The sequence below is a fragment of the Pseudoliparis swirei genome, chromosome 20 (genome assembly GCF_029220125.1).
Source record: "Pseudoliparis swirei isolate HS2019 ecotype Mariana Trench chromosome 20, NWPU_hadal_v1, whole genome shotgun sequence".
Taxonomy (NCBI): Eukaryota; Metazoa; Chordata; class Actinopteri; order Perciformes; family Liparidae; genus Pseudoliparis; species Pseudoliparis swirei.
Genome location: NC_079407.1, coordinates 2,835,225 through 2,853,028, shown reverse-complemented (window position 1 = coordinate 2,853,028; position 17,804 = coordinate 2,835,225). Strand labels below are relative to the sequence as shown.

Here is a 17,804-nt window from a genome sequence, read left to right as displayed (position 1 = left end):
CGTGGGGACCAGCGCGTTGCCCTCCATTGAGCTCCGGTGGCGTCTGAAGGAACGCCGCGGCGCCTGTCGGCCCACATCAACCACGCGGCGTGTCGTCCGTGGAGGACGCCGGGCGCCGCGGACGTCCCCCTCGTGGTCGACGTGCACGCCGTTAATAAAAACACGGACTCCGAGCAGGAAGTCAGGCGTCCGGGCGGCTTTATTTGATGCGTTTCGTGCGTTGACGTAAACAACGAGGAGCCGAGAGTCCGCCGGCTGGTCCCAGATCAGATCTTACTGAAGGCGTCGGTGTCCGGCGGGTCAGTCGTCGTCCTCGAGGACGAAGCGGCCCCTCGCCGCCGGGAGGCGGGCCCTCTCCCCCTGGAAGGACTTGATGTGGTTGTACCAGCGGGCGAGGTGGCGGAGGGCGGCGGGCGCGGCGGCGGCGGGGATGGCGTCGAACACCGCCGTGTCGGCCCGGGACGCCGCGAAGCCCTCCAGGTAGCTTCTGTCCGCCAGGAAGCGGTCGAGCGCCTCGAGGCCGGCCGGCGAGCTCACGTCCCCGAAGACGGTGCGCGTGGGCGGCGCCGGGGCGGGTGGCGCTGGGCGGCGCGGGTGGCGCGGGCGGGCGGGCGGCGCGGGCGGCGCCGGGGCGGGTGGCGCCGGGGCCGGGGCGGGCGGCCTGTGCTTGGCCACTTCCTGCATGGGGACGTCGTGTGCAAGGGCGGTTTCGGCGGTGCGGCCGCTGGAAGAACCAAGACAACAGGTGATGAGTCACTGGGCGCCGTCACCGTGCACATCCACGCCCACACAGAGATGCACACACACACACACACACACACACACACGTTGTTTTTTAATCCTCGTGAACACATCACAGCTTCACTTCCTGTCGCTACACATTGAGGCGGCGTGCTGTGAGTTACAGGAAGGGCTCCAGCTCCATCTCCAGGGCCGAGCACGGCATCGTCAGCTCGAAGCGGCCGATGACGTCCGGGTGCAGGACCCCGAGGCGTCCCACGCTCTGCCCGCGCACAAAGATCTCCGCGCAGCGACCGGGGAAAAAGGTGGAATCTATGAAAGAGAGAGAGAGAGGATGGGAAAATAAATAAAAGAATAACTTCAAAGTGAATATCCTAAAAGGAACTAGAACATTTGAACATCCGGTGTGTGTGTGTCGGTCGCTCCGGTCCAGATGGAATACTTTTATTTTATATTTGTATACATGAACCCAGAACAGTTCTCTCAGGCAAGAAGATCCTTTAGTTCAAGAAACACAAACAGAGAGAAAGAAAAACCGACTTCAGAGAGTTCAGGAGGGGGTTGCCAAGACAACGGTCCCCACACACACACAGAAAGGGACGTGGCATTCTCCCATGATGCACTGCTTCTTCCCACGCTGCCTTGCTAATGGGTTCCACAGCCCACTGCATGAAGGCTTACACATCACGTGTGTGTGAGTGTGTGTGTCTGTGTGTGTGTGTGCATCTCTATGTGTTTATCTGTGTGTGTATCTGTGTGTGTATCTGTGTGTGTGTGTGTATCCGTGTGTATCTATGTGTGTGTGTATCTGTGTGTGTGTGTATCTGTGTGTGTGCATCTCTATGTGTTTATCTGTGTGTATCTATGTGTGTGTGTCTCTGCATGCGTGCGCGTCGGTTCTCCCGTCGCCCGCGCCGCCAGCCGATCGCCGTGGCAACGACGCGCATATAAATAGCTCCGCCGCGTCTTCAGTGACCAATCGGTCGATGAGGATCCTAAACTCGAGCCGGACGACTTCCAGCGACGCTCTCGGAGGAAATCGGGAGGCGGACGTTCGGATCGGATGACGAGAGACAAACCGCCGACGGAGTCGACGCCGCGCGAGACGCGCCGGGCCGAAGGGGCGCCGGTCAGAGGAACTCGGTTGCAGGTTTTGAGGCGAGTTTGCGGTCCTGAAACGTGTCGATGGCCGACGCCCCTGTTTCTGTCCGTCATCTCTGCCTCAAACTGGAGGACTTTGGGGGACTACTTCCTGCGGCGGATTGATACACATCTGTGGCTCTTGTAACTATTTACAGCAGCCGTGATGATGAAGAGAGTTTAATGCATCTCAATAGAGAGAGATCCTCCCTCCTTCCTTGTGTCCTCCTCTAGCTCACTCCTCCTCTTTTCTCTCTTTATTTGCCTTTTTTAAAATCAAATTAAAGCCGTTCTTTATATTTTTGTTAATATCTTTGTAAATAACAGTGAAGTGGAGATTTTTAAAACCTATATTTAGGAAGCAGCTGTAGTTGAGAGACTTACTGCACGTGTAAAATAAGAAGTTTTGCCATATCAACTTTGGCCGATGTTGCGCGTGCATCGCCGGCGACCTTCAAAATACGTCAATTACGGAAGAAGAAAAGTATAAAGTCATGTGACGCGTCGGCCTCCTTCCTGACGAGGGGAGACTTTACACACATGTTCAGTGAAACAAGGGCGTCTCTTGAGTGGTTTCTTCCTCCACTTTTCAATCCCCCTCTCCTCCTCTTCCTCTCCTCCCTCTGCGTCAGGTGAGCTCTCAGCCCGGGGTCACGACCTCGTAATGGGGTTAAGGACACGCTGACGTGTGTGTTTGTAGGGGAGGGGGGGCGGAGCTAATGGGGCCTACAGAGTGGAGCGATATGTAAAGTGTGTTCCTGCACTGCATTAGTGCGCTCTCCCTTTTTAAGTGTGTGTGTGTGTGTGTGTGTGTGGAGCACCCGTGGGTGGCTGCTGTGTGTGCCAGGCTCGGGCACTGCAGTGGGTGACGTGACTCCTGTGCACTCCACACACACTGCAGACTTTACTCTCTCTCTACCTCTCTCTCTCTCTCTCTACCTCTCTACCTCTACCCTCTCATCCCCCCCACTCCTCCTCCTCCTCTGATACTTGAGCCCATTGATTTGCAGTCTGAGAGGGACAGGAGACATCCTGCAGCGTGACCTTGGACTGTCCCACGGGGGGAGGGGCAGAGAGAGGGGCAGATAGGATGGAGAGAGAGGAAGGAGAGAGAGAGAGAGAGAGAGAGAGGAATACTAAACTCTAAATGATGCGTTAGAGTCTCTCTGGGAAAACCGGAGCCAGAGATAAAGACGCTCATTTATCAGACGCCATGAAGCGGCGCGGAGATGTGACAACTTATATTTTTAGAACTGCGGTTCGGAGGTGATGAAGAGCAGGTACACACACACACACACACACCCCGGTTCTCTGCTGTCGGGGATAAAACCTCTTAAGGGGACGATCAACAACCGTCATGGCCGCTTTGGAACCAAGATGTCCTAAAGTTCATCTTAATGTGTAAAAATAACTGAAATAATGTGCGTTTATGGAAAATAAACCACTATAGACGACGTTAAAGTAAATTAATGAGCTAAATAAGAAACATTCGGACTAATAATTGTATTAAAGAAGAAGAAAAGGTGACATTTCCCCTGATGACGATCGCAGTATTAAAATTTTATATCATGACATCACTTTATGCAAATAACCTCTAGAGACGACTTTAAAGTAAATAGTTGATGAAACTGCTTTAATTCATGAGCTAAATAAGAAATGTCTGTTTTTTTAAAGAAAACTGGACATTTTGGGATGTTAAAACGTGACATCATGACATCACAGTGGAAGCTGTTCTCACTCAATAAAACACGACATTCAATCCTCTGACCCTCGCGTGACCCGGATTCATTAGATCCCCTAACTTGGGGTATTTTCTCCTCCCTCGTAATCCAGGCTCAAGATCTCTGCCGCCAACCCTCTGAAGCCCCCCCCCCCCTCACCGTCCGAGGCCTGGATGTGGTACCCGGCGTCCCCGCGGCCCGGCTTCACCGCCAGCAGCTGCATGGTGCGGTCCAGCAGGCCGTGGATCACCTCGAAGCCCGGGCTCTTGTTGTAGTAGGCGGCGCAGAAACGCCGGCTGTTTCTCGCCCCGACGTCTGGAGGGGGGGAGAGAGAGACAGTGAGAACAGAGGGACGAGCACTCATCTGGTACAACGGAGAGGAAAAAATATGTTCTTTTATTTATAGAGAAATATTTTAAGATTGGGCGTCTACGATAAGCTCGTTAACTATAATTAGACACAGGGTTCACATGGTGACCGATGGGGTTCCAGGAATTTAAACGAAAATGTACATGACCAAACTTTTTTGTGAAATCTCGTTGTAAACGTGGAAAAGTGAGAACATGTCGTAATTTAAACTAACAATGAGAATAACAAAGCACAGTAAATAACCTTCAATGACTCAATGCATGAGACAATAGTTTAGATTAAAAGAATAAAACATTTATCGAAAAATGTAGACAAGACTGAGGTGCGTTCACTTGCAGCGCGGAAAAAACAACACTGCGAGTGTGAAAGAGCATCTTTTTTTAAAAAAAGCATATTAATTATTTAAAACTCCACGTAAATTAACATATGAACATAACATTTCCAGGACTTTTCCAAAACTTTTGTTATTATTATTATTATTTTTTTAAAGGACTTTTCCAGGCCTGGAATGAACCATTTTTTAATTCCCGGACTTTTCCCGGTTTTCCAACAAAGTACATCCTGGTACCTGAATGACGTTTCAACAACAACAACACCACCAACAACAACGGGTACTAGTCGTGCAACATATGTTCAGGGTGCTGAGCCGCCCACCTTTGGTCTCGTCCTTCAGCACCACGTCGGAGATCTCGAACAGTTTGAGGGGGAGGGGCATCTTCCGGTTGGCAGCGATGGTCTTCAGCAGGCCGGGCAGCAAGGTGGTGCGCGCCACCTAGCGGTGACAAGCAGAGGGAGTGAAGCTGGAGACAGGATTTCAGAGGGCAAGAGCGCCCCCTTCTGGAGAAACAACAACAACAGATGCTTCGTTTTTTGGTTTTGACTTTTCATCTTCTTCTCTTTTTAAATGTATGCTTTCCCTCATTTATAAAAACACCCTGCAGTGTTTTGATGACTTTTGTTTTTTACTGAGTCTAATGTACTTCAGTATCAAAAAGCATCGTACGCTTCTTTAAATGTGTTGAAGGAAAAGGGAAAAAAAAGAATATTGAAACCTAAAAATGATGCACAGAATGTCCTTAAAACTCTCCAGCTAAGTGCACCGAATATAATAAACATTTGGTCGAACTTTACCAAAAGAAAACCTGTCACTCGAAAGATAAACATCTTTTATGAAGACTGATAATAATTCATTGTTTTTTGTTGTTGTTTTTTTTAAACTAGGGCGTGGACAAAGTAGTCTTGAAGAGGGCTCTAAAAATGTCTACATGTATCTTATGTTCCTCCTCGTCAGCAGTAGCAGAGCCAGCTTCACATGCAACACTTTGTAGAGTTGTATTTACATTATAGAGATATTATATATATATATATATATTCTTCTCTACCTGGAACTCAGCTGTCTTGGGGTTTGCGATGTGAACCGCTCCGGTCTCTGAGATCTTCTTTCCCAGCTTGTCACTGATATCTTCTTTAGAACACTACAGGAAGAGAGAGGGGGAGGGGAGGAGGAGGAGGGGGAGGGGGGGGGGACATGTTCATTGGCTGAGTTTTTCTGCTTAGGAATTCAGATTCTTCATTGATAATAAAATGAGAAAGCCCGTTCCCCCCCCCCCCCTCCCCTCCTCCCGACAACACGCGAGTCCCCATGTCCTCCTCCTCTTCCTCTCACCAGGGCGAAGGTGAGGGCCTCCGTGAAGCCAGCGGCTGCCAGGTCTTGTCTCAGCAGCTCCGTCAGTTTATTGATCGGGAACTGAGAACACGAGAGGAGATATAAGAACACACACGAGCACACACACACAGACACACACACACACACACAGGCATTGAGGACCGGCATTGGTATTTGGTCTCACACACACACCTGGTTGGCGATGGTGTAGGTGCCCGGCGTGGTGTAGGGGATGTTGTTGAACCCGTAGGCCATGGCGGCGTCCTCCACGATGTCGCAGGCGTGGATGACGTCGGAGCGCGTGGGCGGGATCTCCACCTCGATCTCGTCGCCGACCCCCGTGACCTCGGAGCGGAGGCACATCCTGGTGAGCAGCCGGGCGATGGTGTCGGTCGACTCGCTGTCGAGAACACACACACACACACACACACACACACACACACACACACACACACACACACACACACACACACACACACACACACACACACACACACACACACACACACACACACACACACACACACACACACACACACACACACACACACACGTTGAGGTGTTAGAGTCGGTTGAGTCTCACTCAGGAAGTCTCAGGACTCACTTGATGCCGACTTTCCGGTTGATGAACCCACTGGACACTTTCTCCTTCCTGTACGCCAGCTCCTGAAGACAAGAGACAACCGGGGAAACCACCGCAGAGAATTAGGGGAAGGAGACTCTCTCTCTCTCTCTCTCTCTCTCTCTCTCTCTCTCTCCCTCTCCCTCTCTCTCTCTCTCTCTCTCTCTCTCTCTCTCCCTCCCTCTCTCTCCTCCTCCCCTGTCTCTTTCCTCCACTCTCGCTTTCCTCTCTAGCTCCCTGTCTCTCTATCTAAGCCCCTCTTGCTCTCGCTCCCTCGCCCCTCCTCCCCCGTCTCGCTCTCTCTTCTTTCCCTTTCCTCTCTAGCTCTCGCCCCCTCTCTCTCTAACCCCCTCTCGCTCTCTCCCCTCCTCCCTCTTCTTTCCCTTTCCTCTCTCTCGCTCCCTCTCTGTCTCTTTCCTCTCCTCTCGCTTTCCTCTCTAGCTCTCGCCCCCTCTCTCTCTAACCCCCTGTTGCTCTCGCATTCCCTCGCTCCCTCTCATGTCAACCATTGTATTTATCCACTTCCTGTTTCGCGTCATTATAATAACATCCATAACATCAACATTTACTTCATGATGTGAAGTTGAAGCTACAACACAGAACCAGAGGATTGAGGTAAATAAACACTTTACTGGGTATTTGCAGATCTTTCCGTCTGGGTAGACGACCTCGGCCTCCTCCACCCTGGAAGAGAAGAACTCATCAGCCTCACTGTGACACTCCTACACTCCAGCCTGTTACAAAGGGTCTTTATGGGAGATCTGGGATGGATCGTTTCCTAATTATTGATAATTAGAGTTGGTTAATGCTGAGTTGTTGAAGATGAAAAGCTCTAAACGTCTCAGTGGACCTCTAAATGTTTCTGTGACCCTCTAAATGTTTCTGTGACCCTCTAAATACCTCAGTGACCCTCTAAATGCCTCAGTGACCCTCTAAATGTCTCAGTGACCCTCTAAATGTTTCTGTGACCCTCTAAATGCCTCAGTGACCCTCTAAATGTCTCTGTGACCCTCTAAATGTCTCTGTGACCCTCTAAATGTTTCTGTGACCCTCTAAATGCCTCAGTGACCCTCTAAATGCCTCAGTGACCCTCTAAATGTTTCTGTGACCCTCTAAATGCCTCAGTGACCCTCTAAATGTCTCTGTGACCCTCTAAATGCCTCAGTGACCCTCTAAATGTCTCAGTGACCCTCTAAATGTCTCTGTGACCCTCTAAATGACTCAGTGACCCTCTAAATGCCTCTGTGACCCTCTAAATGTCTCAGTGACCCTCTAAATGCCTCAGTGGCCCTCTAAATGTCTCTGTGACCCTCTAAATGTCTCAGTGGCCCTCTAAATGTCTCAGTGACTCTCTAAATGTCTCTGTGACCCTCTAAATGTCTCAGTGGCCCTCTAAATGTCTCCGTGACTCTCTAAATGGCTCAGTGACCCTCTAAATGTCTCTGTGACCCTCTAAATGTCTCAGTGGCCCTCTAAATGTCTCAGTGACCCTCTAAATGTCTCAGTGACCCTCTAAATGTCTCAGTGGCCCTCTAAATGTCTCAGTGACTCTCTAAATGTCTCTGTGACCCTCTAAATGTCTCAGTGGCCCTCTAAATGTCTCCGTGACTCTTTAAATGTCTCAGTGGCCCTCTAAATGTCTCAGTGACCCTCTAAATGTTTCTGTGACCCTCTAAATGCCTCAGTGACCCTCTAAATGTCTCTGTGACCCTCTAAATGTCTCTGTGACCCTCTAAATGTTTCTGTGACCCTCTAAATGCCTCAGTGACCCTCTAAATGCCTCAGTGACCCTCTAAATGTTTCTGTGACCCTCTAAATGCCTCAGTGACCCTCTAAATGTCTCTGTGACCCTCTAAATGTCTCTGTGACCCTCTAAATGACTCAGTGACCCTCTAAATGCCTCTGTGACCCTCTAAATGTCTCAGTGACCCTCTAAATGCCTCAGTGGCCCTCTAAATGTCTCTGTGACCCTCTAAATGTCTCAGTGGCCCTCTAAATGTCTCAGTGACTCTCTAAATGTCTCTGTGACCCTCTAAATGTCTCAGTGGCCCTCTAAATGTCTCCGTGACTCTCTAAATGGCTCAGTGACCCTCTAAATGTCTCTGTGACCCTCTAAATGTCTCAGTGGCCCTCTAAATGTCTCAGTGACCCTCTAAATGTCTCAGTGACCCTCTAAATGTCTCAGTGGCCCTCTAAATGTCTCAGTGACTCTCTAAATGTCTCTGTGACCCTCTAAATGTCTCAGTGGCCCTCTAAATGTCTCCGTGACTCTCTAAATGTCTCAGTGGCCCTCTAAATGTCTCAGTGGCCCTCTAAATGTCTCCGTGACCCTCTAAATGTCTCAGTGGCCCTCTAAATGTCTCCGTGACTCTCTAAATGTCTCTGTGACCCTCTAAATGTCTCATTGACCCTCTAAATGTCTCTGACTCTCTAAATGTCTCTGTGACCCTCTAAATGTCTCAGTGACCCTCTAAATGCCTCAGTGACCCTCTAAATGCCTCAGTGACCCTCTAAATGTCTCTGTGACCCTCTAAATGTCTCCATGACCCTCTAAATGTCTCAGTGACCCTCTAAATGTCTCAGTGGCCCTCTAAATGTCTCCGTGGCCCTCTAAATGCCTCAGTGACCCTCTAAATGTCTCAGTGACCCTCTAAATGTCTCCATGACCCTCTAAATGTCTCAGTGACCCTCTAAATGTCTCAGTGGCCCTCTAAATGTCTCCGTGACCCTCTAAATGTCTCAGTGGCCCTCTAAATGTCTCCGTGGCCCTCTAAATGCCTCAGTGACCCTCTAAATGTCTCTGTGACCCTCTAAATGTCTCTGTGACCCTCTAAATGTCTCCATGACCCTCTAAATGTCTCAGTGGCCCTCTAAATGCCTCAGTGACCCTCTAAATGTCTCTGTGACCCTCTAAATGTCTCTGTGACCCTCTAAATGTCTCCGTGACCCTCTAAATGTCTCAGTGACCCTCTAAATGCCTCAGTGACCCTCTAAATGTCTCAGTGACCCTCTAAATGTCTCTGTGACCATCTAAATGTCTCCGTGACTCTCTAAATGCCTCAGTGACCCTCTAAATGTCTCAGTGACCCTCTAAATGTCTCTGTGACCATCTAAATGTCTCCGTGACTCTCTAAATGCCTCAGTGACCCTCTAAATGTCTCTGTGACCTTCTAAATGTCTCCGTGACTCTCTAAATGTCTCATTGACCCTCTAAATGCCTCCGTGGAGCTCGACGCGGGACTTACGTGAACGGCTCCGCGCAGTACTCGCTGAACATGGTCACTATCACGTCCAGCACGATCTTGGCCTGCAGGGAACGAGCGAAGAAGAAGAGGAAGAGGAAGAAGAGTTAGAGTGGAGGGTGCTGGCCGACGGGCTCCCGGCGGGCTCCTCCGGTACCTTGGTGAGGTCGGTGGCCGTGCACTCCACAAAGACGTTCTTCGTATTCATGGAGATCTTTGAATGGTCACCTGGAAAAACAAGCAAACAAATATATATTATATAACACGTGAATCATATATTATGAGTTTTATCTTCTTTTTCATCTAAATGCATCTTAGTGCTTTAAATTAATTTTTTTATTATCAATATTAATTATTATTTAAATTAATTACTTTATTTGTATTATTTGTGTTTCGAAAAAGAGAGAGGGAGCGAGAGTGAGCAAAAGAGCGAGAGGAGAGAGCGAGAGGGAGGGAGGGAGCGAGAGAGAGAAGAGAGGACAGAGAGAGAGGAGAGGACAGAGAGAGGTACTGCTCCTCTCTCTCCGTGGCGGTCCTCACCGTTGATGATGGGCGGCATGGACAGCACCACGCCGCGGCTGTCGTAGATGACGGGGTACGCGGGCGCGTCCTCGATGATGTGCAGGAAGTGCTTCAGGTGGCTGTCGGCCTGCGAGGACAGAGGACAGTTAGCCAGCGGAGGACAGAGGGCGGTTAGCGGCGCTCCGACACACGTCTCCCCCGGCCGTCACCTTGTAGAGGCTCATGAGCTGCACGGCGCTGTACTCCTGGGCCTGGTTGAGGGGCTTGAAGCGGATGTCGGCCGGCGGTTTGGCCGTGTACGTGAACGGACCGCAGACGGTGTCCAGGTCGTGAGTGCCGATGGCCACCAGGCTCCTCTTCCTGAAGATATGAATATAACAACATTTCAAAGACTTTTCCAGGCCTGGAAAGAACCATTAAAAAAAGTCCATGACTTTCCCAGGTTTTCCATGACCGTTTGAACCCTGGTGAAACTAAGCTGGACTCTTCTGACCTGCAGACGTTCTGGTGCAGTTTATCCTGCAGCTCGATGAAGCTGTCGTAGCGCTCCTGTGTGAAGGTGATGTTCCTCAACACCGCTGCCACGGCGTGGGGTCGCACTGCCGCCGTCTGCACACATCAAATCATTTATACGGTTCATGAAACTAACGAACGCCTCGGGCCGCGTGCTGCTCGTTTTGGCGTTGGTGATTGAGAATGCCTCCGCTCACCTCCGTGGTGATGATCAGCCTCTGGGGCTCCCCGCTGACTGGGCCGACGCGTCTGTAGCGCGGCGCCTCCAACCTGCAACGCAAGCACAATCTCTAAGTATGCACTTCACCCATAATGCAACAGCAGCTTGGAGTAAAAGTCATATTTATTGTCACTTCTTCCATTTGTGCAAACATACAGAAGATCTGAAAGTACGTTTCTCTCTTGTCCAAAGTGACTGTAGTAATAATAATAATAATAATAAAGTGCAAAACAGCTTAAAACAACAACAAAGAACATTTGGACAACTTATACATTATAAAAATGATAAATACATTTCAAGAATCAAGAGTTACTGGAAGGAACTTCCATGTTGTGGTGTTTATGGCGCCCCCTGGCAGACATAAGCGGTAGTGTTTCTGAGGACATGCGTCCCTTTAGAATAACTTTCATTTTACCACAGCAGGGTCCACAGTCTGCTACCTACAGTCCTGGTTCTGGTTGTCCCCCTTCCCTCCTGTCTGTCGGAGGCCCCGCTGAAGGAGTTTCTGCATGATTTCATCCTGTTCTGCGTGGCATCCGACCCCCCAGCGGCACCAACAACAAACTTAGAACTAGAACGGGCACTCGTTAGAGCGCATACCTTCGCACATCACAAGATTGGGCATTGAATTATGAACATTTTGGCATTCGTTGCATGCCAATTGGATACAAATTGACCGCGCTATGGTAAAAAGAAGATTTTGACCTTTTCATGACCTTGACCTTTGACCCGATCGATCCCAAAATCTAATCAAATGGTCCGCGGGTAATAACCAATCATCCCCCCTAAATTTCATGCGATTCGGTTTAATACTCTTTGAGTTATGCGAGTAACACGCAAATAAATAAATACACGGCGATCAAAACATTACCTTCAGCATTTTCAATGCGAAGGTAACAACTAAATAGAAACAGCCAATCACGCTTACTGATGTATGTCATGATAGACAACGTCACTATTAAATCGAGACTGCTTCACAACAAGTTAAAAGCTCCTCACAGTAACTTTAAGCGAGCTTCACACAACCTCAAACACAGTCGACCACAAGACGGTTTTAAAACCCCATCAGCCGGTTACATATCCATCCTTTTAACTCTGGGATGAATGAATCTGGTCCACCGCTGAAAGCACTTAGCGGTCATCCTTCGCTTCAGGTTTTCTGGCGAGCCGGTTTCGAGCGTCACGGGGCGGCGCTCACTTGTTCTTGAAGACCTGCAGTCCTCGGACCAGCCCCTCCAGACACAGCAGGTCGTAGCGGTTCGCCGGGACATCGATCTTGTAGAGGATGATGTCGGACGCCCCCGACGCCTTGCAGTCGCCCTGCTCCCGGCTGATTATCTCCTTCTCCGAGGTCTGCAGGCAGAACACGGCTCACCGGTTACACGCGATGGATCAGTGGATGGTTTAAACATGTTTTCAGGGTTCTTACACATTTTGACCGATGGATTTCCAAGACTTTTCCATGACTTTAAACCAAATTTCCATGACCAAAATGAAATCTCGGTATAAACATGAAAACTGTAGAAAATGTTGCGTATTGAGAGCGTACACCCGGTTATATTTTGAGCGTCTTTCTTTAAAAAACATATTAATTATTTCAAACTCGGTGTAAATGAACGTCTGATTACAACAAATTTCCATGACTTTTCCAAAACTTTTATGATTTAAGTTTTTTCCATGACTTTTCCAGACCTGGAAATGACCATTTTAATACTCCATGACTTTTCCAGGTTTTCCATGACTGTACGAACCCTGTGTTTTAAACATTGGGCAATGTGCAGGTGTGTGTGTGTGTGTGTGTGTGTGCAGTTGAATTACATTTTTATTATCTATATATATATATTTGTGTTGCTTTTCCTTAAATGACACGCTGTGGTTTGGTTCAAGGTTTTTATTTGCCATTTGCCACAGTTTAGGAAATAAAAACACAATATAGTAAGTAATGAATATATCAATATTAAATATCTAAAAAAACGGTATAGTTTACTTACAATTTCATCCAACTCCAGCCCAAATTCAAAGCACAGCTCGTCAAACTCCACGTCGGCTAAAAGAAGAAACGCACATGTATTACTACTAAAAACAACAACAACAACAACAATGGCTTCCTACATAAGCTGACAGGGAGAATGATGCAATCACGTTGACGTCAAACACAGAGACGTCAGACGGCTAACGAACACACCTTTCTCATTGGTACAATAACCAGCAAGAATATGTTAGAAATATGTCACATTTGGTTATAATGCTCTAAAAAACAAAGTTTAATTCAAGCCAAATAACTTTAACTTCACTAAAAACACTAAAACCAGGCGCTCGCGCGCAGCCGCTGGCTCTTTGCTAACCATCCGGCTCGTGATTTCCAGACAGTATTCTGACTTTCTCGCTCTTTTAGCGCCACGTTTACGTTTTTAAACCCGGGCAGAAGTGAAGTTCACTCGTTGAATATGTTGTAAACACGACTCACTGTATGTTCTGCCCAAAGCTTTGAAGAGAAGATCCCTTTTCACTCCGACTGTCGGCATGTTGGCTGCTAATCCTCCTCAGAAGCAGCGCGAAAGGACCCCAACAGCCGGCTGCGGCTGCCCTGGCGATGCCTGAGCGAAATGCAGTTAAACTAGAGACTAATCATTTGTGGATGTACAACGTTTACATTTGTGATAGTTGTAATTAATTGCATCCAAAATGAGGTATATTGTCTTCCATGATTTATTAGGAGGTGTAGGCTACATAATTGTATAAAGGAGTTCTGAATGCAGACATTATTAAGAATAATTAAATTGAACTAATGTAATCTTTATTTATCTATTTATTTGTTGTTGCATTGTTATCTAAATATATATACTTAATATTGATAACTTGAATGCAAACTCAAATAGAATAAATAATATCCTTTTAGTTAAAATAATAATTATAAAGATAATAATAATATACTACTACTACTACTAATAATAATAATAATAATAATAATAATAATAATAATAATAATAATAATAATAATAATAACAATAATAATAATAACAATAATAATAATAATTAAATAATTAAATAATACAGACAAAATTATGCATTCCCATTAAATCGTCCCGAAACAGTCCCGAACTGTAAGGAATGTTTCACTGCATGGTGAAAAATGTAATTGTTTGTTTGAAAAAAGTTGCCTGAGGAATATATATATATATATATATATATATATATTAGTGCTGTGAAAAATAACGCGTTAACTCAGTTAATTAAATTACAGGATTAACTAGTTATTTATTTTTAACGCATTTAACGCATGCGCAGAATGAGCTTCCAATCCGTCTGTTGTTGGTCGTCTCTAAAGCAGCATGTCATTCTGTCTCTAGTGTCGCGTTAACACGACTCCGATCTCCGTCTCGCGCGCCGCAGAGCTCGGATGCCGGCGTGTGCGCGCACATCGGGACGAAAAAAAGTCACTTGCACTATATGTAATTAATCATGATTAATCCACAGAAACCTGTGATTAACCTGATAAAAAATTGTAATCGTTTCACAGCCCTAATATATATATATATATATTGTACTTTTTGCCTGGTGGCCGCTTTAGTTATACGTTACTCCAGATATGTACATTATTTATGTTTGTGATGAACTGAAGGATGAAGTGTTCCTCCTCCTTTAACCCTCTTTGATTAGCACCATCACAAGGCAGAAAAAGGCATACAAAAACATCATGATCTTATCGAATATGATGCATAGCTGTAGATTAAACTGTCCCACAGCACATTTACAACATAAACAGCTGTGAAATGCCATATTGACATTAATGCATCAGAATCAAGGTGCATTTAAATACTATGTGAGTCGGATGAGAGAAATGTTAAGGTTAATAAGGACGGGGTGGAAATTAAAAACTATATTATCATTTACATTTAAATATATATATTGTGAATATTTTGTGCGTCACATTTGGAAGAGTGATGAGAAAAGAAGCCACGAATGAAAACAGGGGGTGTTCGAATTATGAATTTGAAAGAATTTGCAAGATTTTTTTCTGGTTTTTCATCATGAAATTCAATTCAATTCAATTCAGTTTATTTGTATAGCCCAATTTCACAAATTACAAATTTGTCTCGGAGTGCTTTACAATCTGTACACATAGACATCCCTGCCCCAAAACCTCACATCGGACCAGGAAAAACTCCCAAATAACCCTTCAGGGGGAAAAAAAGGGAAGAAACCTGGAGGAGAGCAGAGGAGGATCCCTCTCCTAGGATGGACAGATGCAATAGATGTAATGTGTACAGAAGGACAGATTTAGAGTTAAAATACATTCAATGAATATGACAGAGTGTATGAATAGTTCATAGTAGGCATATTCCACGATGGAGACCTCCACGATCCATCAGGCAGATGGCGGTGGGAGGAGGAGTGGCGGAGTCTCAACAGGACAGTGGCGTAGTCATGAGCAGGAATTCCACGACCCAGACGATCCATCAGGCAGATGGGATCTATGCCGTCTCATAGGGTCCGATGACCCCATGAGGCGTAAAGTCAAAAGGACTTCGGGAGAAAGCAGAGTTAGTAACGTGTGATTGAGAGATGAAAATTCATCCTTAAGGAGAGAAAAAGAGGAGATAGGTACTCAGTGCATCCTAAAACGTCCCCGGCAGCTATAAGCCTATAGCAGCATATCAAGGGCTGGACCAGGGCAAACCTGATTCAGCCCTAACTATAAACTCTGTCAAAGAGGAAGGTCTTAAGTCTACTCTTAACGAGGTGACTGTGTCTGCCTCCCGGACTGAAATTGGAAGCTGGTTCCATAAAGAGGAGCTTGATAACTAAAGGCTCTGGCTCCCATTCTACTTTTAAGACTCTAGGAACTACAAGTAGTCCCGCATTTAGTGAGCGAGCTCTAGTGGGGCAATATGGTACGACAAGCTCCCTAAGATATGATGGAGCATCACCAATCAAGGCTTTGTAGGTTAAGAGAAGAATTTTAAAAGTGATTCTTGATTTTACTGGGAGCCAGTGCAGAGCAGCTAGTGCAGGAGTGATGTGATCTCTTTTCTTAGTTTTAGTGAGAACACGAGCTGCAGCATTCTGGATCAACTGGAGGGACCTAAGAGATTTATTAGAGCAGCCTGATAATAAGGAGTTGCAGTAATCCAGTCTCAAGTAACGAACGTGAACCAATTTTTCTGCATCTTTTTGAGACAAGATGTGCCTGATTTTTGAAATATTACGTAGATGAAAGAATGCAGTCCTTGAGATTTGCCTTACGTGGGAGTTAAAGGACAAGTCCCGATCAAAGATAACGCCAAGATTCTTTACAGTGGTGTTGGATGCCAGGGCAATGCCGTCTACAGAATCCACATCACCAGATAATTGGTCTCTGAGGTGCTCAGGGCCGATTAAAATTACTTCGGTTTTGTCTGAGTTTAACATCAAGAAGTTGCAGGTCATCCATGTTTTTATGTCTTTAAGACATGCTTGAATTTTACAGAGTTGGTTGCTCTCCTCTGGTTTTATCGATAAATATAGTTGAGTGTCATCTGCATAACAATGAAAGTTTATGGAGTGTTTCCTGATAATATTGCCCAAAGGAAGCATGTATAAGGTAAATAAAATTGGTCCAAGCACAGAACCTTGTGGAACTCCGTGATTAACGTTGGTGGTTATCGAGGCGTCATCGTTTACAAATACAAACTGAGATCGATCTGATAAATAGGATTTAAACCAAATTAGTGCCGTGCCTGAAATGCCAATCGACTGCTCCAGTCTCTGTAACAGGATGTCATGGTCAATGGTGTCGAATGCAGCACTAAGGTCTAACAAGACCAGGACAGAGAGGAGTCCTTTATCTGCTGCCATTAAGAGGTCATTTGTAATTTTCACCAGTGCCGTCTCAAGTATATCCTCAGACGATGAAGTGGTGGGAACGAAGGATCGTTACGACAACGCCGATGACAAGGTGGAGGCAGCGGGCTCAAAGCCACATTTCGCAACACATCACACTGCCTCCGCATGACCCTGCACAGTGAGTCACAGCTACATTATGTTCTTAGATTTATAACAATAGATGAAAAAGATATATATCTTTCACAATGCATGACAATGAAGATTAGATATACTGCATTCCCTCCACTTTAGGTCACCATTATCATCAGCATTGTGTGCCGAGGGCTCCACTCACAGCCCTAAATAAACATACATGTGGAGGAGGCCTCTTGGTAACTTCATGCATGTGTGTGCTTTGGGCTCGGTGGGGGCTTTTATGGATTATTACACCATCTGTGTCAGAGGAGAAAATTCTCAGTAGGACTGTGTGTAGTTCTGCATGACCGGGGCAATGGCGCTGATGTATTCTGTGAGATTTTAAAGGGTCACGATGAACCTGCAGCCCCTCCCTCCTATACTGGTTTAAATTTAGACCGTGTGTCACACCACTGTGCTATAACCATGACTTAACTAAAAAAGGTAAATGCTGAAGTTAATATCCAGAATGGAAGACATTAAAATATATATAATAATAATAATAATAATAAAAATAACATAATAATAATATAATTTATATAATAAAATAATTATAATTGTATAATATATTTAATATTAATATAATATATATAATAATAATAATATTATATATATAAAATAATAATATAATATGTACAATGTATAATAATGATACTTATAATATACTATATAATGTAATGTAATAATATAATATAATTAAATAATATTGATAATATAATATATATAATATGATAATAATAATAATAATATATATAATATAATAATAATATAATATGTATAATAATAATATATAAATTGACTTTCACATTAGCTGTAAATGCTGAAGAGCAACATAATCACCTAGGCATGCTTCAACATCAATTATTTCCTGAGTGTGTGCGCGTGCGACTGTACGTGCGCGTGGCCTCTCCAGCTCCCCACGTGTAACGCAGTCACCCCGAGCCCTCCTTTTGCACTCTGGTCTCCGCCTCATTGCACGCGCCACCTCCACTCGTCCAATCAGCGCTCCCCTCCCTCCCAACCGAACGCTCAGCCGCACGACGTGCGT

General features: G+C 45.9%; 1 protein-coding gene across 2 annotated transcripts; it reads right to left on the bottom strand.

Moving 5' to 3' along the window:
* Positions 1–175: 175 nt before the first annotated feature.
* On the bottom strand, positions 176–13,312 carry farsb (phenylalanyl-tRNA synthetase subunit beta). 2 transcript variants are annotated; one of them, XM_056441089.1, is made up of 19 exons: positions 13,224–13,312; positions 12,748–12,803; positions 11,955–12,109; positions 10,734–10,806; positions 10,517–10,632; positions 10,233–10,383; positions 10,042–10,150; positions 9,659–9,729; positions 9,505–9,566; positions 6,892–6,943; positions 6,242–6,303; positions 5,830–6,037; positions 5,638–5,718; positions 5,354–5,446; positions 4,626–4,743; positions 3,762–3,917; positions 906–1,053; positions 649–724; positions 176–570 (listed from the first exon to the last, which is right to left on the bottom strand). In XM_056441089.1, exons 1-19 carry the CDS (start codon positions 13,279–13,281, stop codon positions 301–303), a joined length of 2,115 nt encoding a protein of 704 aa, XP_056297064.1. In that variant the 5' UTR covers positions 13,282–13,312; the 3' UTR covers positions 176–300. The 2 variants fall into 2 exon arrangements, with proteins under 2 accessions (XP_056297064.1, XP_056297065.1); XM_056441090.1 differs by lacking the exon at positions 176–570 and having other exon boundaries at positions 638–724; positions 828–1,053.
* Between the last annotated feature and the right edge of the window lie 4,492 nt (positions 13,313–17,804).

Coding starts and splice junctions, on each gene's coding strand:
- farsb (XM_056441089.1), bottom strand. CDS start 13,281: ATGCCGACAGTCGGAGTGAAAAGGGATCTTCTCTTCAAAGCTTTGGGC. Junction 10,151..10,232: donor AGCTCATGAGCCTCTACAAG/GTGACGGCCGGG, acceptor CTGTCCTCGCAG/GCCGACAGCCACCTGAAGCA. Junction 6,944..9,504: donor TACTGCGCGGAGCCGTTCAC/GTAAGTCCCGCG, acceptor CTTCTCTTCCAG/GGTGGAGGAGGCCGAGGTCG.